Source organism: Mustela lutreola, chromosome 7, assembly GCF_030435805.1.
Source record: "Mustela lutreola isolate mMusLut2 chromosome 7, mMusLut2.pri, whole genome shotgun sequence".
Taxonomy (NCBI): domain Eukaryota; kingdom Metazoa; phylum Chordata; class Mammalia; order Carnivora; family Mustelidae; genus Mustela; species Mustela lutreola.
This window is the reverse complement of record NC_081296.1, coordinates 54,577,712-54,602,612: the sequence shown is the minus strand read 5'-3', so window position 1 is coordinate 54,602,612 and position 24,901 is coordinate 54,577,712. Positions and strand designations below refer to the sequence as shown.

General features: G+C 57.0%; 1 protein-coding gene and 1 non-coding gene across 5 annotated transcripts; one reads left to right on the top strand and one right to left on the bottom strand.

Moving 5' to 3' along the window:
• Positions 1–814: 814 nt before the first annotated feature.
• Positions 815–921, top strand: LOC131837379 (U6 spliceosomal RNA). The gene has a single exon (XR_009355992.1). It is a non-coding gene; the product is annotated as a U6 spliceosomal RNA (small nuclear RNA).
• A 4,595-nt stretch (positions 922–5,516) lies between these two features.
• SKOR1 (SKI family transcriptional corepressor 1) lies at positions 5,517–16,962 on the bottom strand. 4 transcript variants are annotated; one of them, XM_059180916.1, is made up of 9 exons: positions 16,492–16,961; positions 11,997–14,196; positions 10,831–10,918; positions 9,803–9,910; positions 9,193–9,264; positions 7,756–7,830; positions 7,423–7,497; positions 6,845–6,910; positions 5,517–6,277 (listed from the first exon to the last, which is right to left on the bottom strand). In XM_059180916.1, exons 2-9 carry the CDS (start codon positions 14,184–14,186, stop codon positions 6,183–6,185), a joined length of 2,769 nt encoding a protein of 922 aa, XP_059036899.1. In that variant the 5' UTR covers positions 14,187–14,196; positions 16,492–16,961; the 3' UTR covers positions 5,517–6,182. The 4 variants fall into 4 exon arrangements, 3 of the variants coding, with proteins under 3 accessions (XP_059036899.1, XP_059036900.1, XP_059036901.1); XM_059180917.1 differs by lacking the exon at positions 16,492–16,961 and adding an exon at positions 15,088–15,425; XM_059180918.1 differs by lacking the exon at positions 16,492–16,961 and adding an exon at positions 15,008–15,075.
• Between the last annotated feature and the right edge of the window lie 7,939 nt (positions 16,963–24,901).

Genomic DNA, 24,901 nt, shown 5'->3' with positions numbered 1-24,901 from the left:
CCTGCATTTTGAGGGGAAAGCCACGGGTCGGGTTAAAGGCCTAAGGGACCTAACGCAGTGACCATTCCCAGGCTGTCACACCCCGAATCACGCTATGGTGCCACACTATGGGGTACACCAAACCGTACCCCTTGCCCTTGACTCCAAGCACCGGGCGCGGGTCCCGAACACGCCAGAGGAAGCAGCGGCGCCACGTGGCCCACCCCACCGCAGCCCTCGGCCAACCCTGCCCACCCCCTTCCGGTTCACGCTCCGTGGTTCCAGCTCTTGGCGGGGTCACGGGCCCTAGACCCCGGACTGCCCCACCGGCCGATCGCAGCCGCTTCGGGGTGCGGGTCCGGCATGCTGCAGGGCCCTCAGGCGCACACGGCCCCCTCTCTCCACCCCCCAGCCAAAGGCCCTGACCCCGCCCCCGTTTCGTCGGAAGCCACTGCGCCGCGACGTTCGCTAAGCAGCCCCGCGCGCGACCCCTGGGGGCCCAGCCCACCAGACGCCGAGCAAGAGCTGGGCCCGCGCGCACCACGTGACCGAGCGTGTTCCCGGCGCCCTCTGGGGGCGCGCAGAGGTCGGGCGGGCCGAGGGCCAATTTCCCATGGTCCCTTCATTTGCATACACAACGTTGGAAGATTAGGGACAAAATTAGATTTAATTTAGCTGTAATCACAAAGATACAATTACTGTCTGTACGAGATAATAAAAGGTCATAATGCTGTAATTATTTGGGGATTTTTGAAAAGCGCGCAGCATAGTCATCATAACTGTAAAAATATGGCTCTTTTGAGCTTTATATGCTGGCCGGGAAAGCCGGTGGTTCGTGCTCGCTTCGGCAGCACATATACTAAAATTGGAACGATACAGAGAAGATTAGCATGGCCCCTGCGCAAGGATGACACGCAAATTCGTGAAGCGTTCCATATTTTGTTTCATCGGTCCCTCAATGCAAACACTTCCCACCTACAGGTTTTATCTTTTGTTTCACACAAAGGAAACTGTAGTCCCAGGAGATAAAATAAGAGGAGGTGGGGCGTAGTCAGATTTTCTCCTTTTTCTGCTTTTTCTCCTTTTTCTGCTTTTTACGCCCGACCCCAGGCTTCGATCTTCCCCAACGTTGCCCCTGCTTTCCCCTGCACTATCCGGAGTCCTAAGGCACCTACCACTTAAGCAAGCGGATTTGCCAAAGTTGACCCACTTCAGGTCCAAAATATAACAGGCCCCTAGTGCTATGATAGACCCAAGGGGACTGTAACAGGACACGCAACAAGACTTCTCTGAATGTCTCTGAATCTTAAAATGATGCCTCTGAATCTTAAAAACATAGCAATGCCCACTCCTTATTAAGCATCTACCATGTGCCAGGGGCTTCCAGTATCTCAGTACTCCCGACAGCCCTGCCTTGTGCCTACTACTGTCAGCGTTTTACAGGAGACCCCAAGAGGCAAAGCACCCTGGCAGTGATCATGTCATGAGAAAGTGGCTGCCGCGAGGCCCGGCAAGACCTTTGGAGGCACAGGCCCTGAAAAGATCGGGACCCTACCCCGACGTAATGACTGCAAAAAAGCATAGTCCTACTTGGTTAAGATGGGAAGAGGGGAAAAGTCCAGTAAAGTTCAGATTTCCTGCGCGGACTTTATCGAGGTGTTTTCTTTCCAGGAGGAAAAAAAAAAAAAAAAAAAAAGGTGTACAAGCTTTGCAGGTGCCAGAGCACACTCGTAGTGGGCCCAGCGGTCTCTGCAGCCGCTCGGAGAGTAGCAGGGCTCTATCCAGGGCCGCAGAGCTCCCAGGCTCACCACAGCTGGGGCAGGCAGCAGAGGCGGAGCCCCTAAGCCGCCCCAGGGCAGCGACGAGTCCTCTCCAGGCGGGCTCTCGGAGCTGCCTAGCGGCGTTCCATCAGGGATCCATTTCTGTTCTCTTCAGTGGAGGTGAAATGATCCTTTCCAGGTAACAGCCGAGAATGTGGGTCTGTAGGACCTCTCGTTGCGCCTTCTCCTCGGCTCACGGCCTCCAGTGCATGGAGTTGGAGGACAAGCTTTGGTTTTCCTTTCTTCCCCCAAAGATGCCTGGTTCTTATGAGGAACTTGTGTAACTGGGTGCGTGGTTTTCAAAGTCTCCTGAGATGCCAAACAAGAAAAAGACCAATGTTGGCGTGACTCTCTCTCCTTCTCAAGAAACTTGTTATTCCACTTGGTATGACCAGTTGTCTTGGAGCAGATACGAGGAAATACAGGCAATTCTTAGTCCTGGAAAAGCCAGAGACCTGGCTGACTTTCCTGGCTCTGCACAGTTCTGTGAAGTAGGTACCCTCTCCCGCCTCCAGTTGCAGATGGGGAAGCTGAGGCGCAGAGAGATTCAACAACTTGCCCAATGTCACACAACTAGTAAATGGCAGCGAAGGGATTGAGACCCAGGAAATCTGGCTAGAGAGCTTGTGCTCATAACCAAACACTACACCAGCTTGGATGGTAGAGAGTGAAAGATACAGTTGTTTAGAATTAATGGAAAGAGCACATGGGTCCAGTTCTGCTCTTGCTGGTTTTCTGAATTCAAGAACAGGAGTCGTATTTTTGCAAAGGATCGAGGCTAGAATTTAGATCAGAGTAGCTGGGAATAGGTGCCCGGTGAACTTGCAAAATGTGAAGGAGTGGAGGAGCACTGTCTTTGGGACACGCTGGAAGAGGAAGAAAGTTTTCCTAGGCTGACAATCTCTTAGCAGACACCTGCCCTCCAAAATAATCCTTTTGATGAAGGATCTTCTGAGCAATAAATTTGTGCTTTATTAATATGATGCAAATGAGTTTAATTGCCTCGCAATCGCTGATATTCAGAAGCACTTAGGGACTCCTTCCTTCGGACATTTCCAGCACCCAGACTAACCACAAAGTTGGAACCTCTTCATTGAGACATCTGTTGAGCTACTGGGTGCCCTAGGCCCTGTCCTGGAGATTCCAAGGAAGGGCAAGATGCGGCCCCTGTTGCCAGGGTACTTACAGTCCTATAGGAAACAGATATACAAAACGGAGGAGAACTCAGAGAACTGAATACCCCCTGAGTTTTTCATAAGCCAAGTGCCATAGGAATGCAGAGGTGAGTCCCAGGAATCCAGAGGTCTTCCAGCTGGTTTTGTTTTGTTGTTTGTTTGTTTTGCTTACAGTTTGCCAGATTTGCAGGATAGATGGAGTTGGGATTTCCTCCCAGGAGGGTGAAACATCAAGCCATGTTTGCCTGGTTCTTTATCCCCACACCCTGGACTCCAGAGCAGGACCTCCTGTGGGCACCGCCCAGGAGTGTGACACCAAAAATTTGGACGCAACACCCAGGAGGACGTTCTGGGTATTCCTCTAGCTATTCCTCTAGCTATTCCCCAAACCCCACGTTTTCTCCCTAAAACAAGGCTCCCTAATCTGGAGCCTTCGGACTCTGGGCTGTCATACCTAAATTGTGTCGCAAGGTGGCAACGTTGTGGCGAGAAATAGGCTTTTTAAAAATCCTGGGGTTTTTTTCCAAAGCATATTTTCCCTATTAATGTTTCATTTAACTTAATTAGAATCTGGTAAACTAATTAAAGTAGCTACGAGCCCTGCAATCAGCAATAATTCGTATAATTATTGATAATTACATCCATACCAATCGTTTGGTTATTAACATTTGGGGGAGAACAAACCACTTCTGAAGGGACGAGGAACCCAGGAGGGTTTTGCAACAAAGCCTTCTGGGTCGGATCCGCCTACACCTCCAATCTGCAGGGATTCTGGCCTAGATGGGGCACCCTTTCGGGCTCGCCCCGGCCGCCTACGGCCTTTTCCCCCTCCACTTCGGGGGAATTCGGAAAGGGAAGGTGAAGAGAAATATTAGCTGGGCTCCTCTGTGTGGGCCGCGGCCCTGGAACTTCCTGCCTGGGCAGTGCCTGTCATTCCCACTTTGGAAGTGCGGCTTCCAAAGGCGTGCTCACGCCAAGGGAGTCAAGGCTCGCGCTCTCCTCAACACCTGCACTGTTGGGGTGCACCACCGCCGGGCCCCCACACGCCGTGAGGACGCAAGTCACTTCCTCTCGCGCCCTCAGTTTCCCCGTCGGTACAGTGGCCAATGATCTGGTTAATTCCACCCACAGAAATGTTCCTGCTCCTTGGAAGGTTCCTGCTGGGACATCGCGAGCCTTCCGAGGACTTCTTCCCTGGGTGACACCTGACAGTTTAGTCGGAGCCCTCTGCGCCGACTGGAGTAGGGTTGTGAGCCCCAGCGCCGGGGGCTCCGGAAACCGGCCTCCTGACTCCGCCGCGCGCGCGGGGAGTCCTGGCCTGCGCCCCACCCCAGGCCCTCCAGGCGCCCCGACATCCAGCTTCCCCGCCCGCGCAGCCCAGACCGCCAGGCCCGAGGGGAGGGGCGGAGAAGCGCGCGGAGATCCCCGGAATGTTGGAGGCGGGGGTAGTCGGGGCGCGGGTCCAGGCCTCGACTCACTGCCCGGCGCCCAGCTCCCGTCCCAGACGGAGGGGGTAGGGGGCCCGAGTATTAGTTTATGTGAGCCCAAACGGAGGCCTAGAGTAATAAAGGGAGCGACACCGCATCCTTGAGAGTCAGCCGAGGAGGTGAAACTGGAAGCCAGGGGTCAATTATCCCCAGTACCGGGCACTTTCCGACTCCAAGCACACTCTCCCTCCACCTCCGCTGCCCAAAAAAGCGCGCTGCAGTTTCCGTCCTTTATCTTTAGCCTAACCAGCAGGTGCGCTGTGGAAACTGAGGCCGACGGGAGGCCCGTAGCAAGGTGAGGTCTCATGAACCGTGGCCAAGTAACAACCCAACCCAACACACACACACACACACACACACACACACAACCCCCCCCCCCCCACACCCCTACACCCTCTCGGACTGAAACGGACAGAACCTTTAAACCCTCCAGGCCTCGCTCCTTTGGGGTAGAGGAGGGGCAGGCGGGAGGACAACTGTGCACGAGCACGGAGTCTCGCCCTTCCCTTCCGGGCGTGCCCAGCCGAGGTCCACCCTACGTACCTCGCCCCCCGCCCCACCCCAGCGCTGACTGGCCAGGCGGGCGAGGCGCGTGCCTTCCGGCAATATTGATTGAACCTGGGCTTCCCGGCAGCGTCCCGTCTGCAAGGGCGCGCGGGGGTGACTTCCCTGGTGGGACAGGCGTGGGAAAGGGCCGGAGTAAATCCTCGGCCCCAGTGAGAGCTGCAGGGAAGAGTCAGAGACCATGGCACCCCGGAGGCTGCGGTAGTCCTCTTACCTCGGGCCAAGAGGCTCAAGGGAGTATCCCAAACGCGGGGAGAGGGTGGCCTGGAGGCACACTGGGTATGTCTGAAGGACTGGGAGAGAGGTCGGGGCACTAGCTGCCGCCCACCCGAGCCCGGCGATTCTCAGACCGGTAGCGTCAGAACTCGCGCGTGAGGTCTTGGAGCCGCACCTGTTGCGCGTCCCGCAACCCGCCGCCCCCCACCTCCCTCACCCCTACCCCCACCTCCACCGCCACAGCCCCAAAAAGTGACAGATTTCTTTTTTTTATTAAAAACAAAACAAAAGTCACGGATACAGGGTGGTCTCCCCAAATAGGCTCAAGGTGGTCTCCATCTCGTGAGTCGTCGCCCTTTTTAAAGTGCTGTTACATCAAGAGGTTAACAAGGAAAAAAATTAGACAAAACCCAAAGGGGAATGCAAAATGGGACCGGAAGTAGGTCCAGGAGAAGGAAGCAAAATAATTTACAGCATAAATAAAACGGAACCCAATACTGAACCCAGAGAGACTCACAGTTCATTTATACCCATTGCACATAGCCACTTTGTCATTAGGAACAAGTTTCAGAATGGAAGGGACAGGGGAGAGCAGGGCCAGCGCCGGCGAAGTTGCTACGCTGTGTATACAACTGGGGGGTCCGAGGCTGTGTGGGGCGGGGGAGACACCCCTTTCCCCTTTCTTACCCCCTTTGGTCCAGTTAACCCCATGAGGTCCGATGCCCTGGAGTTAAACCGTGGGGCGAGGTGGTATTTACACTTGGAAACGAAGAAGGGGCCCTGGGCCAAGGCGCCCGGGAGGAGGGCGGGCGGGCGGGAGGCTGTATGTACATCGGTCGTGTCGGAATGGCTTGTTCCTCGCTCTCGGCCGCCGCGGCCGCGGGTATTTACAAGAAGAGAGCAGCATGGCTTGAGGGCGCGTGGGCGCGGCGGGGCCGGCCCTAGGGCAACAGCGGGGGCTTGAAGGAGCAGTTGCCAGTGCAATGGCGGGGCGTCAGCATCTTGCAGGAGAAGTGGTGCAGGGCGTCGTGAGCTTCTGGAAAGACAGTCGGGCGGGCTAAGTTGGGCACTTTGCTTGCCCAGCCTTGCCTGCGCGGCATATGGGCTCCCTCCACTCGGCCCCCTTCCCTGCCCGCCCTGGTCTCACCCACCCCCTTGGGACTGGAGGGCTCTCAAGTGAGCAGGTCAGAAAAACCATAGGAGTGTAGGAGAGAGAACCTGGCGATTTAGAACCAGTGCGCTGGTGCATTGCCCCATTATACAGAAGAAGAAACTGAGGCACACAAAGAGGGAAGTTAATCTGCCCAGGGACAGATTTGGATCCCACGGGAGATTTCCCAATGTCCAGGGCTCAAGGGGTTCTTTCTCTCTATTCTACCGTTCTAGAATTATTTCCCCATTTAAAACATTCGCACTTCCCTCCTCTCAGCTTCTGATTTAGGCAGACCTGGTCTTCCCCTCTCACTAGCCCCTTCATTTACTCAATCACTCATTAGCTCATTCATCGTCCATTCATCTGCCCATCATTCATTCATCATTCATTCATTCAGTGGCACAGCCAGAGCCCGGCAACAGTCCTATCTTTGTTTCCCGGCATCCGCACCTTTTAATTTCTGCTGGATGGCATAGCGCGCCTTCCGCTCTTGGTCGAGTTCGTTACACAGAGTGTCTGGAAGACATGGGGAGGGGCCGGTGAGGAAATGAGACCACCCTCCAGCCGGCCGGGGTCACAGCCCCGGGCTCACCCTCTCCCCAGCGCTCAGCTCCTCCAAGAAACACATCCGGGAGACCGAGGGAGGGAGCACCAATGCTCCAACCTGCAGCCGGGCGGAGGGAGGAAAAGGCCTGGGATGGCGCTTAAAGGCAGACGGATCTAACCAAAATTAAAGCAAACTTAGGCATTACTTCCCAGGTAATTTTACGCCTCGATTTTTAATTTAGAAACCATGGAAATTGCCGCGATAAGAAGTTCAATCACTCCATGTAATGATGCCTGCAAGCCGTTTGCTGGGCTCGCTTGCCATTCTGAGGCTAATCAGAGTATACAAAGGATATTAAATAAAAAAAATAATTGTTAAATTACCTTCAATTTAAATCCAAATGACTGAGCCAACATTGCGGCTCCTGCCAGAAGAGAGGCAGTTACGGCCCGTGCACGCGCTCACCTGACTCCCGTCTTACCTCTGACAATTTGCAGCTGTTGCACCATTTCTTCTCGATAAGCCAATTCCCTCTTCATTTGATCCTGAAAATTATCTGTGCAAATTGATTAAGTGAGAGCTGTGACGCACAGCCCCCTCCCCCGGCCCCATTTCCCCACTCCCCATTCCGCCCCCACCCGTTCCGTCTCCGGCCTAGCGGGAAACCCCGGAAAAGCAGGGTTCTGCGGCTGGTGCCTGGCGCGCAGCCGCGGCTGCCCTGACCTGGGGTCGGAGAGCGCAGGAAGAAGGCTCTCGAGCTGAGGTGGGGTGAGGGTGGGTTGGGGTAGGGTGGGTCAGGAGGGGGGACGGGTACCTTTGAGACTCTGAAATTCTCGCTCCAATTTCTTGCGGAGCTCCATTTGCTCCAGGAGCAGTTTTTGCAATTCGTCTGCGAGGGGGCGAGAATAGGAGTAAAGGAGAGTGCGAGGGGCTCAGGCATCCCCCACTCCCACTCCCACCACCAAGGTCCTGCAGGCCCCGCCCTGGCCCAGAGTCCTGAGGTGGTGGGGTCAGGAGGTAGAGGCCCTCTACACTGTTTTCCCATTCGCTTCCAAAGGATTTGGGCGAGCAAAAAGGGCTAGGAGACAGGTTGCCCAAGGGAATTAAATTCAGGATGATGGAAGCCATGTTGGGCTAACCAGCCCGGCTTTTGCTTTAAGTCGTTCCCAACTCCCTAACCTTAGAGGCTGGCCCAGGACTTGGTTTACCCCTCCAAATGACACACCTAATTGTTCCCTTCAACACTAAGAGCTGGGTGAATCTCGTGAAAGACCTGGACCCCTGCCCCAGAAAAGCACCTGTACTCACAATAGCCTGTTCACAATTTCGGGGGGGGGGCAGGCCCCCAAATCCATACTAAGAGCTCTCATATAAAGCACCAATGATGCTGAAGGTGATTGCGTGTCCTGTATAATCTGTGATTAGAAGAGTGGAAGACCACCAATGCTTCTCCCCCCTCCTACACCACTTTCCAAGCCCATCCCCTGGCTGGTTGAGAGTAGCGTGATGGATAGCAGGTGGATGTGGAGAGCTCCGTTCGTGCCCTCAGAGCCAGCTACAAAGGGATGGCGGGGTGGGGGGGTCTGCCCTGACCATGGAGCTATGGGGGATCTGGGTCTTCCCCATGGGATGGCTCTCTGAGAAATCCCACTCTGAGCAGGTGCTGAGGAAACATAGAAACGGGAGGTAGAAGAGCAAAGTGGGGTCAGAGGTTCCTGTCCTCTGTGCCTCAAGCCACGGCTCCCCTGCAGATGGAGCAGCTACCCCAGGATCCCATTCTGAAAACAGGCTCTATCGTCACCCCATTTAGGGCATGTTGGGGGGTGGTGATTATGCATTAATTCCAGGAAAAATATAACCTCTCAGACATTCCTTAAATAAATCTCCTTGCAATCTTGCTTTTCAGAAAAAGTCCTGTTTTCCAGTGAGGTTGGGAGACCCCGATTGCTCTATCTCCTTGTTACACATACTGAGGATCATTACTCATTGCACTCTTTCACTGAGCTCTTCAGACAGGCCAGCCTTGGAAATCCAAACTTCTAATGAACTTCTTCTGGGGGTTTGGTTCACTCTCCCCATCCTCACGCCCCCCCCCCAAACCTCTATGCCAGCATCATGTGCCCAAAGGAATGTCCTTTCCACTCAGTGAAATCTGATCCCCCGAGAGCCCTGTGTTCCCACACACTCCCCTACAAGAAGGGGTCATCTCCCCCAAGCAGGGTGGACCCCCATTTCACAGATTTAACCTCACCTCTGGCCAGGTTCTCGATATCTTTCTCCACTAGCTGAGTTCCTGTGACATCCAGGGTGAGCCCATCTTCACCTGGGATACAAGGGCAGGTAAGAAGGGTTCTATCCTGAGAGAGGCCTTGGGAGGGGAAGAGTGAGCTGCCGGGAACTGTGCTAAGTCACCCAGCTGCTCCAGATCATTTGTCTTTACAAGAGACAGTTACAGGCATCGAGTACCACCTACCTTCCAAGCTATCATTTTAGGGGTATAGCCCTCATTTTAGAGAGTGACCCACTGAAGAAGGACAGTGGACTCAGGAAATTAGGCGGTCATAGGGCAGGAAGTGCCCTCTGACCTGCTTCATGTCGGTGATGGTGTCTCTCGTTTCCTTTTAGAGCCCCTTCCCTTACCCGGAAGAGCCCCAAACCCACAAAGGAGGACAGCAACTCAGGAAACCGGGCCTGCACCTCGGGCGCGCTGTTTAAATCTGTGTCTGCCAGCCTCAGGAGGGGACCAGCAGCCGCTTACGCTCTATCGAAAGTCCTCCACGCAAGCCGAAGCCAGTTGGAACCTGGACGACCTGGGCCCCAGCTTCCGGGTGGGGTTGGTGCGCGAGGGTCCTAGGGCTCACCTCGGTCTGTATTTGCGGGACTTGGTTGGGAGATACTCCTTTGGTCTGGATAGGATTTCCTCGTTTCCAAATCGTCGGCGGTCGAGTGATTGTCTTCCTTATCTGGTTCTTAAAGGCAATAAACCGAGTTTCAAGGAGAAGCAAAGAAACCGTGACCCCGATACGGCCAGAGCTGCCACGGTCGGGGCGCCCGAGCTCTAATTAAAAGCGTTGTGGCCGCCGCTGGTTCCCGGCTGTGCGCCTGGGCTTGCACCCTCAGGCTTTGGGCCGGGCACCCCCTCCCCCGCGCGCGGTCTGCTCATCTCGCGCTCCACGCCCCCTCCCCAGCCCCTCGGAAAAGAACAAGACGAGCAGCCGAGCCCACCAGGGACGAGCGACCTACATCGCGCGCAGATACTGGGGCACCGCGAGCGCGCGTGGCCGCCGGGTCTGCCTGCGCCGCTCCCGCCGAGAACGCGGCCCAGGCGGCGACCCGCGCGGGGTGGCAGCGGGGGAGATATCCTTTCGGGCTTGGATTGCCTGGATTTCCGAGGCCCTCCGCCCCTCCTCTTCGAGGCACTCGGGCCCGGCACACAGGCAGGCTCCCCCCGGGGTTGGGTCGCAGCTACGGCGGCGATTTAGGGGTGTCCAAGCGCGCAGCCGAGCGCCCGCACCCTCCGCCCTAATCCGGCCTGCCCACGGAGGACCTCGAGGCCAAACATTTGCCGAATAAATGAGAGGACTTGAATGAGGTGCCAGGAGCGATTTTTTAAAAGGATTTAAGTCAGAGTGTGAGGTGCACATGAGCGTGTGTAGTGCGGTGGACAGGTCGGTTTGTTAAGTGACCAAACGATGGAAGTTTCTGGGAGTTCTCTCTTGGCTTCCTTTTCCTTTATTTTTCTCTCCCGCTCCCTCTTTCTCTCGCTTTCTCTGCCTCTTTTTTCTCCTCTCATCTCTCCTCGCAGCCCCCTCCCTCCGCCCCGGCCCTCCGCCCGTGGTCCCCACGTCACATTGGCCAGCGACCTCGGCAGGGGGGCTGGGGGCGTTACCGTGGGCCTCGGGGGTGCAGAGGTAGGAGGCCGCGGGCCCCAGCGCCGCCGCGCTCTTCACATGCTCGTCCCGCTCTGGCGCGTACACCTGCGGCGGCCGAAAATGACAGGCGGTTAGGGGGGCGCTTGAAGCGGCTCAGGGCCGTTCAGCCCTGCGCCGCGGCCGAGAGAGCGCTGAGAGGGGAGGCGGCGGTCAGCTAGCCCGCGGGACCCGAGCGCCCCGGACGCTAGGAGGCACGCGGCGCAGCCTGGCGCCCTCGGAGGCCGCATTGCATCACCGTAGTAGCGTCAACGATAATTATTAGCGCCCTCGATAAATTAGCAGAAAGACAAAGCGGCTCTCAAGCCAAGGACCATTCACAGCGAGCCCCCACCCCCAACTCCTTTCGGCATCTTCCGCCAGCCCTCGCCCAGTCCCCGCATAAAAGACGCCTTTCGCATCCAGCTAATGATTCGTGTTTTAATGGACCTAATGGAAATGTACAGGTGTGCGCACCCACTTTCAAACGGCCAACGCTTTCAGCTTAGTTGCACAGTCCCCACCCGAACCCGTGGCCCAGCAAACCTGGGAGCCCCTCTGCTGCCCTGCAAGCTGTCTTGAAAGCTGCCTACCAGTGAACCCTGCGGTTCCCAAGGCTGGAGTTCAACGGGACTCAGAAAACTACTTATAGGGGTGGAGGACGATTCTGGGACTGGTACTGCTGGGGCCCGGGCTGAGGAAGACCCTGTCCTCTCCTCATCAGCTTGTCTTCCCTGGGACTCTGATCCCCGTCTGGGTGCGTGTGCCATTGGCGCTTTTCTCTGGCTTTGGGTCCCTTTATCTACCCGGCGTTCTTTCCACAGACCGCTTTTCTTTCTGTCTGTGTTACTGAGAGTCTCTGCCTGTCTCCACCACCCCTCCCTCAACCAACAAAAATGTAAAGCACCCCTTTCTCAGGCCTGCACACCCCCCTCCCCGATTTTCCGAAACCCTTACACGGAGGTCCCAGCAAGTTCCACAGCGCTACCAAAGCTGGGCCTACCCAGAGTAGCTGGGGCCTGCCGCGCTCGAACGCCTGCTCCAAACACGATTCCTGTCCCTAACTAGGCCAGTACCTGCCCCACATCCCCGAGGTGCCGAGGGGTAAGCGGGGAGGCGCCACCAGCGAGGCAGGCGCTGGGCTCACCTTGGCCGGCGCGGGGCCCCCCAGCGGCCCGCAAGGCTCTCGCAGCTCATAGCCGCTGCTCGGCGGGCTCCTCTCCGGTCTCCGCACCACGTCGTCGGCCGCCAGGTCCCCAAATGACCGGCTGGGGGTGGGCAGCCCGGGGCGGCGCCGGGAACGAGGGCTGCCGCCATCTGGGGAGTCTGTGGGACCGTCGGCGCCCGAGGAGGTGGTAGACGGGGGCCCTGCGGGCTGGTCGGCGTCCGGGCCGCCTCCCGTGCTGGGCGCACTGGGTACGCCCGACTCGGTCTCATCTGGAGCGCCCTCATCGTCAGGGAAGCGGTTGGACTCCACGTCCACCTCGGGCTCGTCAGCAGTGTCCACGTCGGGCGAGGCGGAGTGGTAGCTGGAGCTGCCCTCGCTCAGAAAGTCTGGGCTCACGTAACCGCCGCCGGACCCCGCTCCCGGCCCTGGCCCACGAGCAGGCCCCGTGCCGTACGCGTCGCGGGCGCTACCATAGAGCTTGGCGATGCTCTCGGCGTCCTTGACCACAGGTCGGAAGGCCGACACATAGGAGCCTTTGCGTGCGGGCGGCGGTGGTGGGGCAAGTGGGGCCAGAGGCGGCGGCAGCGCCTCGTCCGCGCCGTCCTCGTCCAGCGGCCCGCGGGACAGAGCGCTCGGACAGCGCTCCTCTGCGCCCAGGCTGCCCTCCTTGGCGGGCTCGGCACCGTCCAGGGACTCGGGGCCGCCGCTGCCGGCTGCTGCAGCTGCCGCCGCCGCCGCCGCCGCTACAGCGGCCGCCACGGCCTTGGCTTGACTCTGCGCAGCTGGATAGGGCGGCACCGGCAGGCTGCCTGCCGCCGGCCAGAACATGGGAAACGTCGGATATACGGTAGCGGCGGCGGCCGCTGCAGCCACGGCCGCTGCGTCCTTGGCCGCCCCAGAGGGCTGGTGACCCCAGAACATGGCTCCGCCACCCGGGCCAGGGCCTGCCCCCGGGGGCAAGTGGCCGGATCCTGGCCCGCCCGCGCCTCCGCCAGTGCCCGCACCCGCGCCGCTCCCGGTGCCTGGGCCTCCCTTGGGCTCGCCCGCGCCTAGCACCGGGTCGTCCTTTTTGGGGCAGAGGCCGAAAGCCGTGGGAAAGCCGTAGGGGTGAGGGAAAAGCGGCGGGGGCAGTTTCTGCAAGAGGCCAAAGCCCTTGCTGGGCACTGGGATCACTGGGTAACTGCGTACGCCGGCGCCGCCACCAGGCCCTCCAGGGCCCGCCGGTCCGCCGGCTCCTGCGGCTAGACCAAGTCCCCGCTGCGGATGGGGAGGAGGGGGCCCAGGAGGCCCGGTGGCCTCGTCTTCGCCACAGCGCAGGGTTTTGTGGGGCGGCGGGCCTGGGGCCATCTCTGCGCCACACCCCGGGCCGCCCCCGCCGCCAGCACCACCCTTCCCCTGCCCACCCGACCCGCCATTAGCGCCGCCACCGCCGCCTCCTTGCAGCGAGAAAGTCCGCTTGCGCGTGCCGCCATTGAACATGGCCTTGACGTCCTCCCAAGCGTGGCTCAGTTCATCTGTGGCCGACTTGTCACTGAGTTTGAGATGACGACGCCACGAGTTGAAGTTGGCGGCGTCGGGCTGTGTGTACTTGGCGTCCGGTGTGCGGTGCGAGTGGAAGATGAACTTGTTAGGCGAGAAGTACATGCTGCAGTAGCCGCACTTGATGCACTTAGCACGCGAGCTGTTGTAACGCGCGGGGATGAAGCTGCCACGGGAGCCCCACGCGCACTCGTGCACCACATCGAAGGCGAAGTTCTCCGGCAGCTTGGGCGGCTTATGCTCGCCCAGGAACGACTTGCACAGGCGTTCGGCCTCGCGCTTGGTGATCATACCACAGCGGCGAGACGAGATCGGCATGGCCCCGGCCCGACGCAGAATCTCCAGCTGTACTGGCGTGCACTGCACGCACGTGATGCCCAGGGCCACACGGCGGTTGTGGATCTCATTGTAGCTGTAGTTCTTGAGGAGAGTGTTGGAGATCTGCGCCAGGCAAAGGCGCTCCTGGCCGTCGATGACCAGAGACACGATAGGCACCCCGTACAGCGACGTCTCGCCCACCTGGTTGGGTTTGAGAGCGCTGGAGCCCGAGTAGGGTTGCAGCTCCTGCTTAGAGTTGGGTGAGGAGTTGCCCTCGCGCCCCGGCCCCAGCTGAGTGGTGAGAGCCTCCATGCCGCCGCTCCTGCGAAACAGAGAAAGCAAAGAGCAGATGAGCCATTTTCAGCGCCACCGTGGCTCCGGCCCGCCCAGCCGGGCGCACTGAGTTGGGCTCGTGGGGAACTTGGCTAACCGGAGTCCAAGCTCATTCGCCCCCTGGACGGGAGCCTTTTTGTTATTCAGACCGTGCTGGCGCCACAACAAAAGCCCCTGGGGTCTGGGGAAGAAGAAGGGGTAATTGAGACCTCAGGAAGCCCGGCAGCTAGGAACCCAATTTTGTTTTCGGATTGTGGAGGAAGTGGGGCCCAGAGACGGAGAGTGACTTGCCCAAGGCCACACAGCAAAGCCATTTCGGAACCCAGGCTTCCCAACGTCCAGATCCGTGTGCCTTTGGCTACCCTCGCAGCCTGCCCTACCCGCCCGGGTCCTGAAGCCCGGACTTCGGGGACCGCTGCCCCTCTGCTCAGTCGCGCATGCACGAGGGCGGGCGGGGGAGGCGCTGGGAGGGATCCAGACGGGGGGAGGGGCGGTTACTGCCCATCTCCAGACAGCAGGGGGCGGGGGGGGGCGCAAAGAGAAGGAGGAGGGTCTCGAGGCCTTGGAGGGGTGTGTGTGTGGCGGGGGAAAGGCTGAAAGGACCGCTGTTCGCGGTGCTGAATCCGGCTCTCCAAAGCTCGCTGTGTGCGCCCAGCCCCAGGGCGGCCCACACCGCACCCAGCTCCGTGCCAAGCCGGTTCCCGAGGATAGCAGCACTGGTCCCACAAACCCGAGCTTCTCCTCTCACGCCCAGAGCCTCACGTTCGTTGAGAAGAAAGATACCGGCTGGAAATACAAACCGTTTTTTTCCCAGCCATCAGTCGACCAGGGTCACGCAGTTCCTAACCACATTTTCTGCATTTTTAGCTGCGTTCCGTACCAAAGCTTGTTTCCATCCGGGTCAGCGCGTGGGGACAGAGGGGTTCTCGATGAAGTTTCTCAGGAGCCACTTCTCCTTTGCTTCCAACAGCCCACTCCCTAAGTTTTCCTCCTTCTTCAGATATGCCTTTCCTGCTCAGGCCACATGCAGTCTCTCCCGGCTCCGGGCTTCCTCTTTTGGGGGCGTCTCCTGAGTATACTTCAAGCCGGGCTCTCCCAATTCATATGGGTTGAGAAGAATCCTGGCGGGTGTTCGGAGCCACAAGGCTCCAGGTCAAAAGTTGCTGCCGGTCCCGCGCTTTGATCTCTGGCCCAAGCAGGGTGGTTGCCTCTCCCGTGGACTGTGGCAGCAGAAGGACCCAGGGACTGATGCTTGGAGCCCTCTAGGTCGCCTGGCCCGGCCACGTGTCCTCAGACACCAAAGGCTCTCATCCAGCCCTAGGCTGCAGGCACTCCTGCGGTGGAGGCAGCTCAACCCTGAGGGCCCCTCTCTTAAACTCATCAGAAAAGGCAAATCCATTTTCAGAGGGGCAGCTCCAGTGAGACTGGGGATCCGAGTTCAAAAGCTTTCATGGAAAAGACTGGGCTCTTCTGTCTGTCTCTTTCCCTCCCTCTGTTTGTCTAGGTGCCCCTCATCTGTCGATCGTATCTGTCCCTGAGCTGCCTGTCTCTCCCAGCTCGCTCCTCTTTCTCCCATCTGTCTTCGTACCTTCTTCAAGTATCAAGCTATTTATCTGTTATCTGTCTATTTCATCTTTATCTCCGGGGATCGAATTGAAACAAGTTGACCCTCCTTTCACGTTAAAGTCCCCTGTAACATCTCAGGAGGCAAAAACACTGTCTTAACTCCCCAGCTGAGGCCAGCCCCGCAGCCCCCTGAAGAGCTCTCAGGCGGGATTGGGAAGGTGACAGGGGTGGGGGTGCTCCGAGGCTCTGGGAAATGACGATGTCTTCTCGGTTTCCCGAAATCGGCAAGAGTGTCCTGCCCGCATGCAGTGAAGGGTGCGCCTCAGAGCAGAGCGCGTCCTCCCCAAGCTGAGGGTCTGGGGGCCCCGCGGGTTTTTCCGGAGTGGAGGGGGCTATGGGCCCCAGAACCAGGAGAAGGGGGGCCCTAGAAAAGGAACCGAATTTCGAGGGCCAGAGCGGAAAGCCCGGGCAATGAGCTGTACGCAGCGGTCAGGAGCAGCCGCCAGGGCTGCCTTGAGGAGCCCTCTCCGGCTCCTGGGGCTTGAGGGGTGAGCTTGGAGAGGTCGACGAGGCGGGAGGCGGACAGCACTGGGAGTGATGCGATGGAGTCCTTAGGTATAATAAAAACAACAGCCACAAGAACCCAAATCGGAACTAAACGAAAAGAGCTGTATGGGCAGGGCGCGGGGGCGGCGGGCGACCCGACGCGGGTACTCACCGTGCGGCGGCGGCTGGAGCCGGGCGAGCGGTGAGAGGAGGTGCGCGGCGGGCGGAGCGGCGGGCGGGAGTCCGGGATCCGCCGGGCTCTCCGGGTGACGGCGCGGCCCCTCCCCGCGCGCGCGCACAGCCGCGCTCCCGGGCTCCTCGCGCTCACACCCGCGGCCCCGCTGGCCCCTCCCGCGCGACGCGGGCTCTCAGCGGGCGCTGGACGCCAGGGCCCCTTGAGCGAAGACGTGTGCCCTGCGCCGCTGCCCCGGAGGCCCCGGACGGGCCCGGAGCCGAGGCCGAAGCCTGGAGCGCATGGCGCGGCGACGGGCACGGCGCGGTCACAGCCCGAGTGGCGAGGCCGGCGCGGGGCGGGCGCGCTTGACAGCTGCGAGCCGGGGCGCCACACCCACCGCCCGCGCAGTCACTCGCGCCCTCCCAGGGTCCTCTAGCCCGCGGGCCACGCGCCGCGCCCGCCGTCTCCTGCAGCTCCCGGGCCTGCGCGCCCCAGGTAAGCGGCCGCACACCTGCGCCCTGCGCCCGGCACCTGCGGCCCACACTCGCCAAAGGGGACAGGAGGGAGGAAGGGCTTGGGGCCGCAAAGTTTGCCTCCCAGGATAAAGTAGGGGAGGCCCCAGCCCTCTGTCTGGGCCAAGGCCGGATGACCGGGCTGAGGAAGGCTCTGGAGGAAGGGGCGTGAGGGAGGGCATCGCACTTTTGGGCCAAAGCAGTGGATCCCGAGAGTGGCCCCTGGGAGCCACTTGGGTAACCAGAGGCCTGCTAGGCAGAAAGAAGGGTGTGGGCGGGGGCGGAGGGGGGAGGGATAGCTGGGAAGGGGCAGAATCAACTTCTCCACCGCTTCTGATTTGGTTGGAAGGCGTCAGGACACACCAGCCTGGGGAGGGACGACTCCTTTACTAAGTAGTAGAATTGGATTTGGGCCACCCCCCCCCGCCCCCGCCTTGGTTGCTTCCCCCATCAACTGCGACCTGCCCCGAGTAGGAACCAAGTCATCTTTGGGAGACACCGGGGGTCAACTACTTTCTAGGAGGCTGCTAGAGTCTGCTCCAGCTCTCCTGCTAACTCAGTTTCCCCGTAGTAGGGGTTTAGCCCCCCTCCCCCCGCCCCATGCTCCAGACACCCCTTGGCATCTTCTCTCTTTGCAAAGCTCCATCTCTCTCCCCTCCTCCTTCCCCTCTGTGCCTGTAGGTTTCTGTCTTCACTATTCTTTTCCTCCACTACCCTTTGGGTCACCGTGTTCTCCCTTTCAATCTCCGCCTCTACTTCATTTGAGTTACCAGTCTCCCCCCCCTCCCTATTTGTTCATACCCGGGCGCCCCCTCACCCCCCCCCCACGGCATTAAGTGTCCTTAATGGACACGTTAATTAAACTGTAATTAATCATACTGTCCAGCCTAAGTTTGAACAATTACCCTAATCAAACAGAAGTTAATAATGGCAGGGATGGCCCGGGGCGCGGCGGGCCGCCCGGGCAGGGGGCGCAGCGGCCACTGTGGCTACCGACGTTGGCAGCAGCGGCTAGCGCAGCCTGTCCTTGGAACCCGAACGGTGCCATAAATCTTCCGCGGCCGGCGGCGCGGGGTCGCCCTCGCCCCCGCCCCGTCGTTTTCCCTTTCTGCTCTGGGTTACAGTCCCTCTCCCCTCCCGCATTCCGCCTGCTCCGAGTCACTCCGTCACTCCTTCTCCTTCGTCAGTCCACTTCTTTCCTCTTGTTTTCCTCTTCTGCCCTGGCTCCCAGGGACCCTGGGAGAATCCTCTGAGGGCGCGAATGGATTGCCCAGGCCTTGCTGTTGGAGAAAGGGGCCCGGCCTGACTCGTTTTGTCACCCCCTCCCTTGGCTACCGTGTTATCCAAGTCCTCAGAAACTACCCCCAAGTTTAAGGGTTCTGTCTGCTCTGCGGTGGCCCTTCTAGAGCGGCATCTCGCTCTTTCACCTCCTTCAGTTTCCGTCTTTCTCCCTCTTGGATCTGCTTTCTTTTTTCTCTTCTCTCAGAGCCTGCTCAGCCCTTTTCTCTGCTTCTGGTCCCTCCATTAATGCATCTTTCCCAGGCTTTGCCTCCGTCCGGCTTTAATGCTACCTCTCTTTGCCCTCCCCCGCCCCGTTACACTTCCCTTCGAGGTAAACAGGAACCCATTTTCCGTCCCAGTCCGAGAGCCGCCCCCAGCCTCCACCTGCTCATCCCCCTTCCCTCTGCCCGGCCTCCCCCATCCCATAATTACAATCCCGTTCGGTAATTATTCTTAGGCTCCTAATGATTTTTTAAAAGGCATCTCAGAATTCGGTGTGGTAGTGACAACGATCGCGGAGCCCGGACGCCCCCGGGGTACTGAGGAGGTGGGAGTGGAAAGAGGAGGGGCAAGGCCTGTGTCCTGCCTCTATTGTACTGTGGGGGCCAACAGCGCCTCCGGGCCGGCCTCTAGGGCGTTTCCGGCAGCCTGGCCCCGGGGCCCCTGGGGACTTCTCAGACAAAAGTTCCCTCCCGGGTTCTGGCACTAAGGCTGAGCAGGGTTGCCCCTGCATCTCCGTTCAGCACCAAGCTGCAGACAGCTCTCTGCACCCAAGACCGGCTTCGCAGACCCCACCCAACGCTCAATCCAGGGTCTGAGCTGGAGAAAGACTGAAGGCGTGTGAAGAGAGGCTGGGGAGGTGACATCGCTCGCTTGGGGGGCAATGGTCTCTGGTGAGTGGGTGTCGTGGGTGGGATCTGGGCTCTGCTCTGGACCAGCATCCAGTTGGGATGGATCATTGGATCACCGTAAACTGCATTTTACAGTTGCACAGCAGGTTCTCACAATGGCTGTGGGACTAGGTAGGGATCATTTATTCCCATTTTACAGGAAGGAAACTGAGGGTCAGATAGTGAAAGCCAACCCACCCAGGTTCCCCAGGCAATAAGGGACGCAGACTGATCTCCCAGACGCCAAATGTGCCTCGCATGCTGCTGGTAGAACAAGGTTAGCAATGCCAGGTCACTTGCTCAGGTTCAGGCAGCCAGTGCGGCGGGCAGCGCTGGGACTTGAACTCGGGTTCAGACTGCCGAGGGTGGGACCCATCTTCCTGAGACGGCACTGTGGGTCCTGCGGCCCAGTGCAGAGACTGAGGAGGCCGTGGCACTCAATGCCCTTGGTCTTTCTGACCCCCATTAGCACGGATTCTCTTTTATCCATTGCGGCGTGGGACTGAGGTCGGAGGGCCGGACTCCGGATCACGTGCTCCCCTCACCTCCCCGCCGGGTCCGCTCTGCCTCCGCGTCCCCAGCGTCGCGTCCACGCGGCCGGGGGCCCGGGTGCCCATTCCCGCTCCGGCGTGGGCTGGGGCTGGGCGGCCGCGCCTCCTCCTCAAGCACATATCTTTTACCAGTTGAATTAACGGCAGTTTTCGTCAGTTAATTAGGTTTAATTTACATAATTAGTACAGTATAAAGAGGATTGGGGATAATCATGGGGTACGTAGCGCTTACTGTGTAAACACGTATTCTGAATTAAAAATCAGATGTAATTAAGGCGCGCAGGCCCTGTTTAGGCAGGGTTTTAATTGTAATGAATTTCTAATTAACACTCAATGATTGCCAAATGCAAAGGGCTGTAAAATTTTCTTGTAGTTTTGCTAATTTATTGTTTACTTAATATCTGGATATTAATCCGACGGTCAGATAGACCCGAACCCCGCGCCGCGGCCCCAGCCAGAGCCAGTGAAGGTGGTTGGGCGGGGCCTGCTGGGCCGCCGCTGAGCAGTGCTGAGGTCCCGGGAGAGGCAGGGGCCCCAGAATCCGCGCGAAGGACGAGCTCAGAGCTCCCGACCCACCTCACTCTGGACGCGGCCGGAAAGCCTGAGGCTCCTGGAGCGCCGGGACTTGCCCGAGGCTGCACACTCTGGGCTTCTGTCGCCCAGACATGGCTCTTTGGAATCAGAAGCCAGGCCAGCGTTCCTCCCCGTGGAAGACTCCCAGCTCCTGGTCGTCAGAAAGAGCAAGGGAAGTTGAGGCCCAGAGGCAGTTCCGTCCACCACTTGGGTGACGCGGACCTTCACTTGGCTTCACTATCTGCCTGCATCTGCAGGCAGAACGGACACATTGACCAGCACCTTTGCAGAGTGAAGGATTAACCCGCTGAGGAGGCTCATCTCTCTTCTGGAGCCCGGAGGCAGGGGTGAAGGGTGGAGAGTGGGACCTGAGCACCCCTGCTTGAATGTAGACCCCAGAGCCAAGAGTCTTTGGGAAAAGTTCAAAGGTCTTAACGTCTGGTTTTGCTCATCCTGGGGTTAGCTCTGCACTTGGGGAAGCAAGTTAGGCTGGGAGGGCCTGAGTGGGGAGCTCAGGACCAGATTTCTTTGCCTCAACCAGACATTGAAGCCTCCAAAACCTGAGCTGAGGTATATGGAAAGAAGTTGGGCCCGTAGCTGGGCTGGCCCCAGGGCTTCCTTTCCTTCCAGATCTCTAGTTTATGTCCGTGCTCATATCCCAACTACCTTCCCCTCCAGTGGCTCCCCTCTGGTCATTACCAGCTTAACCACAAGTCTCTTTCCAAGGTCCTTAGCATGGGGACTCTGTGGGCATGTAGAAACTTCCTACTGAACCAAAGTAATACACCAAGAAAATTCAATGGCACCTGGAGACTTCTGACACACAGAGCAGGCTGGCTTCACTTCTCTTTCCAGTGTCTGCCTTTCAGAAGTCTCTGAGCATTCTGGATACAACACTGTACCTCCTCTAACCTGCCTGCTTCCCTGGGCCCCATTCCTCTGTCTCGTACATTTTTGTTTTCGCTGTTAGATTGCTTACCAGTTAATACGTCCCAATTAGTTATTTATTTGTCTTTTCTGAATCTCTCTCTGGAATGTTATATTTGCTACTGTATTCCTGCAGAGCCTAAAACAGGGTCCAGCATACAGTAGGTACTCACCATATTTGTTGATTGAATGAGTGAACAGCATTTGAGCGTCAAGGCTGTGAGCCCCAGTCCAGGTTCCAGGGGACTCGCTGGCCATAATGATTAAATGGCATCCTTGGTGTCTAGTAGCCCGTTTCAAGAGTAAAACATTCTGTGCCCCTGGTGATGACTGGGGGGTCCTGGAATTCCCACCATCCTCACAGGTTCAGGCAAGACTGCTCAGAGCCCCCAAAGCCTTGATCTCTTGGAAGGTGGGGACTGGGGTGCCCAGGTGGCTCAGTTGGCTATGCGTCTGACTACTGGTTTCAGCCCAGGTCAGGGTCCTGAGATCAGCCCCACGTCCTGAGATCAAGCCCTGCCTCGGGCACCTTGATCAGGGTAGAGTCTGTTGGAGATTCTCTTTCCCTCTCCCTTTGCCTGTCCCCTGGCACACACTCTCTCTCATTCTCTCTCCAAAACAAATAAATAAATAAAATCGTTTTTAAAAAAGAAGAAGGTGGGGCCAGGCCCTGGCAGGCAGGCGAGGAAACAGCTGGCAGACTTGCTGAACTCTCCTTGGTTGTGAGGGGCTTCCTTCCCGGGGCCTCTTTCCACTTGGCATGATGGGGGAGGGCTGGACAGAGGACGGACCTTGGAGCCAGTGAGTCCTGGGTTCAAATCCTGGTTCTGCTCCGAGTCTTCAAACCCACATCAGCAGTGTAGTCATACGCGTCTTACAGTGACGTTATAATGATTAAATAACCTACTGGGAGTAGGGCACATACCCAGGTCTGGGGCTTGACATGCCTAGGGTACAAAATTTAAGGAAACATTTTCTTTCTGAGTCCTGAAAACCCTTCCCCTAGTCTCAGCCTGCACAAAGCCCGTGACAGAGTGGATGCTCAGCACATGTGAGTCTCCCCCTCCTCAACACCCTCAGATCACTTCCAAATGGCTGCCCAGATATTGGTGGAGTCCAAGGGCTGGGACAGGTCAAGTTTTACTGAGGTGTAATTCACATACTACGTGATTCACCTATTTAGAGTGCACAATTCAATGGTTTTTGTATATTCAAAGAGCTGTGCAACCATCACTTTTAGAATGTATTTATTACCCCAAGGAAGAAACTTGTACCCATTAGCTATCACCCCACAGCTCCCCACCCTCCCAAACCTAAGCAACCACTACTTTCTGCTTCTATTTATTTGCCAATTCTTGACATTTCCTCTAAATGGAAACACACAATATGTGGTCTTTTGTGACCGGTTTCTTTCATTGCACATCATGTTTTTAAGGCTTATCCAAGTAGTAGACTGGATCAGTGCTTTATCCCTTTTTATTGCCAAATAATATCCCTTCGTGTTGGTGTCTCTTGTTTTGTTTGGGTTGTTTCCATTTCTTGGCTATTATGAATGAGGCTAGTATGAACATCCATGTGCACATTTTTGTGTGGTTGTATGTTTTGTGTGTGTGTGTGTGTGTGTGTGTGGTTGTTATTTTTTTTTTTAAAGATTTTCTTTATTTATTTGACAGAGAGAGAGAGAGATCACAAGTTGGCAGAGAGAGAGGGAGAGGGGGAAGCAGACTCCCCACTGGGCAGAGAACCCGATGCGGGGCTTGATCCCAGGACCCTGCAATCATGACCTGAGCCGAAGGCAGAGGCTTTAAGCCACTGAGCAAACAGGTGCCCATGGTTGTTATGTTGTAATTTCTCTTGAATATACATCTAGGTGTAGAATTGCTGGGTCATTTAATAACTCTACACTTAACCTCTTAAGAAACCACCAGACTTTTTCCAAAGCCCTGCACTATTTTATATTCTGCCAGCAATCTAGGAGGGTCCTGGTTTTTCTACATCCTTAATAATGCTTGTGATCACTTGTTATTATATTTATTTATTTATTTATGGCGTGCCAAGATGCGTGTCAGGGGAAGGGCAGAGGGAGAGAATCTCAAGCAGACTCCCTGCTGAGCCCCAATACAGGGCTCAATGTCACAACTTTGAGATCAGGGTCCTGAGATCACCACCTGAGCCAAAACCAAGGGTCAGATGCTCTATCAACTGGATCACCAGGTGCCCCATCATCTCTTTTTATTATAGCTAACTTACTGGGTGTCAAATAGTATCTCATTGCGGTTTGACTTGTATTTCTCTGATGACTTTTCATAGCTTGTTAGCCACTGGTACATCTTCTTTGGAGACATGTTTATTCAAATCCTTTCCCCACTTTTTCAGTTGGGTTATTTCTAGTTTCATTATTGAGTTGAAAGAGTTCGTAATATATTCTAGGTACGAGTTTCTTGTGAGATATAGGTTTGGCAAGTATATTCTGTGAGTTGTCTTTTCACTTTCTTAAAGGATGTCCTTTAAAGAACCTAAGTTTTTATTTATTTATTTTTAAAGATTCTGTTTCTTTATTTGACAGAGAGAGTGAGGTCGCAAGTAGGCAGAGAGGCAGGCGGGGCGGTGGGGTGGGAAGCAGGCCTCCTGCTGAGCAGAGAGCCCGATGTGGAGCTCGATCCCAGGGCCTTGAGATCATGCCCTGAGCTGAAGGCAGAGGCTTAACCCAGTGAGCCACCCAGGCGCCCCCTAAGTTTTTATTTTTGATGACACCCAATTTGGTTAATTTTATTTTTTGCTGCTTGGGCTTTTGTTGTCATATCTAAGAGCTTTGCCAAGCCCAGATCCTAAGATTTACACCTAACATTTTCTTCTAAGCTTTATCGTTTTAGCTCTTAGATTTAGGACTATGACCGATTTAGAGGTAACGTCTGTGAATGATGTGAGGTAGGGATCTAAATTCATTCTTCTTCCTATGGATATCCAGTTGTCTCAGCACTATTTGCTGAAAAGATGACTCTCTCCCCATTAAATTGTCTTGGCACCCTACTGGCTTTCCTGGCTGGGAGAGAGGACTGTCCTTCTTTCCCCAGGAGAGATGGGGCCTCCCCAGAGAAGGGCCTGCTCAGCCTCCTCCCTCTGCAGATGCAAAGGGAAGCTCACTCTAGTTACTCAGGAATTAGGAACCAGTCATTCTCCAGCCAATATCATCGAGGCTTTCCCCCTTTCCCATTGACAATTCTCTTCTGTCTGCCTTCCAGTGTGAGAGGCATGTGCCTCTTTGACTACATCGGCCTGGATGGAGTGATGACAGGGTGTTCTGTCTCTTTCTGTCACTCTCTCAGAAAGAGAACACAGCCCACTCCTTACAGGGAGCAGCTGTAGCTGAGGAAGCGGCCTGCACTTCAGGAAGGTATGGGTGTCAGTTTTAGGGCTTTGGCCATGAGGCTTTGGGCAAATCACTTCACCTCTCTGCACCCCAGCTTTCTCGACCTTAGTTCTATGATGCTGGCATCGTAGGACTGTTGGGAGAACTAACCGAGATGAGATACGCCCGGGGCCCAGCACCGAGGCTGGCACAGCGTCGGGGGGGTGGGTCACGTTCCCTTAGCTAGTACCACTGGGAATGGGAAAGCGCCCCTGCTCCCGACGCACTCCCTGCCCCCCAAGCCCTTATCCTCTGGCGGTTGCC

Bases quoted from the DNA above. Each gene is read 5' to 3' on its own strand.
- SKOR1 (XM_059180916.1), bottom strand. From the start codon at position 14,186: ATGGAGGCTCTCACCACTCAGCTGGGGCCGGGGCGCGAGGGCAACTCC. The intron at 9,265-9,802 runs GTGAGCCCTAGG...CTTGTATCCCAG, and splicing joins TCCCGCAAATACAGACCGAG to GTGAAGATGGGCTCACCCTG. The intron at 6,278-6,844 runs GTGCGGATGCCG...CTGTCTTTCCAG, and splicing joins CATCCAGCAGAAATTAAAAG to AAGCTCACGACGCCCTGCAC.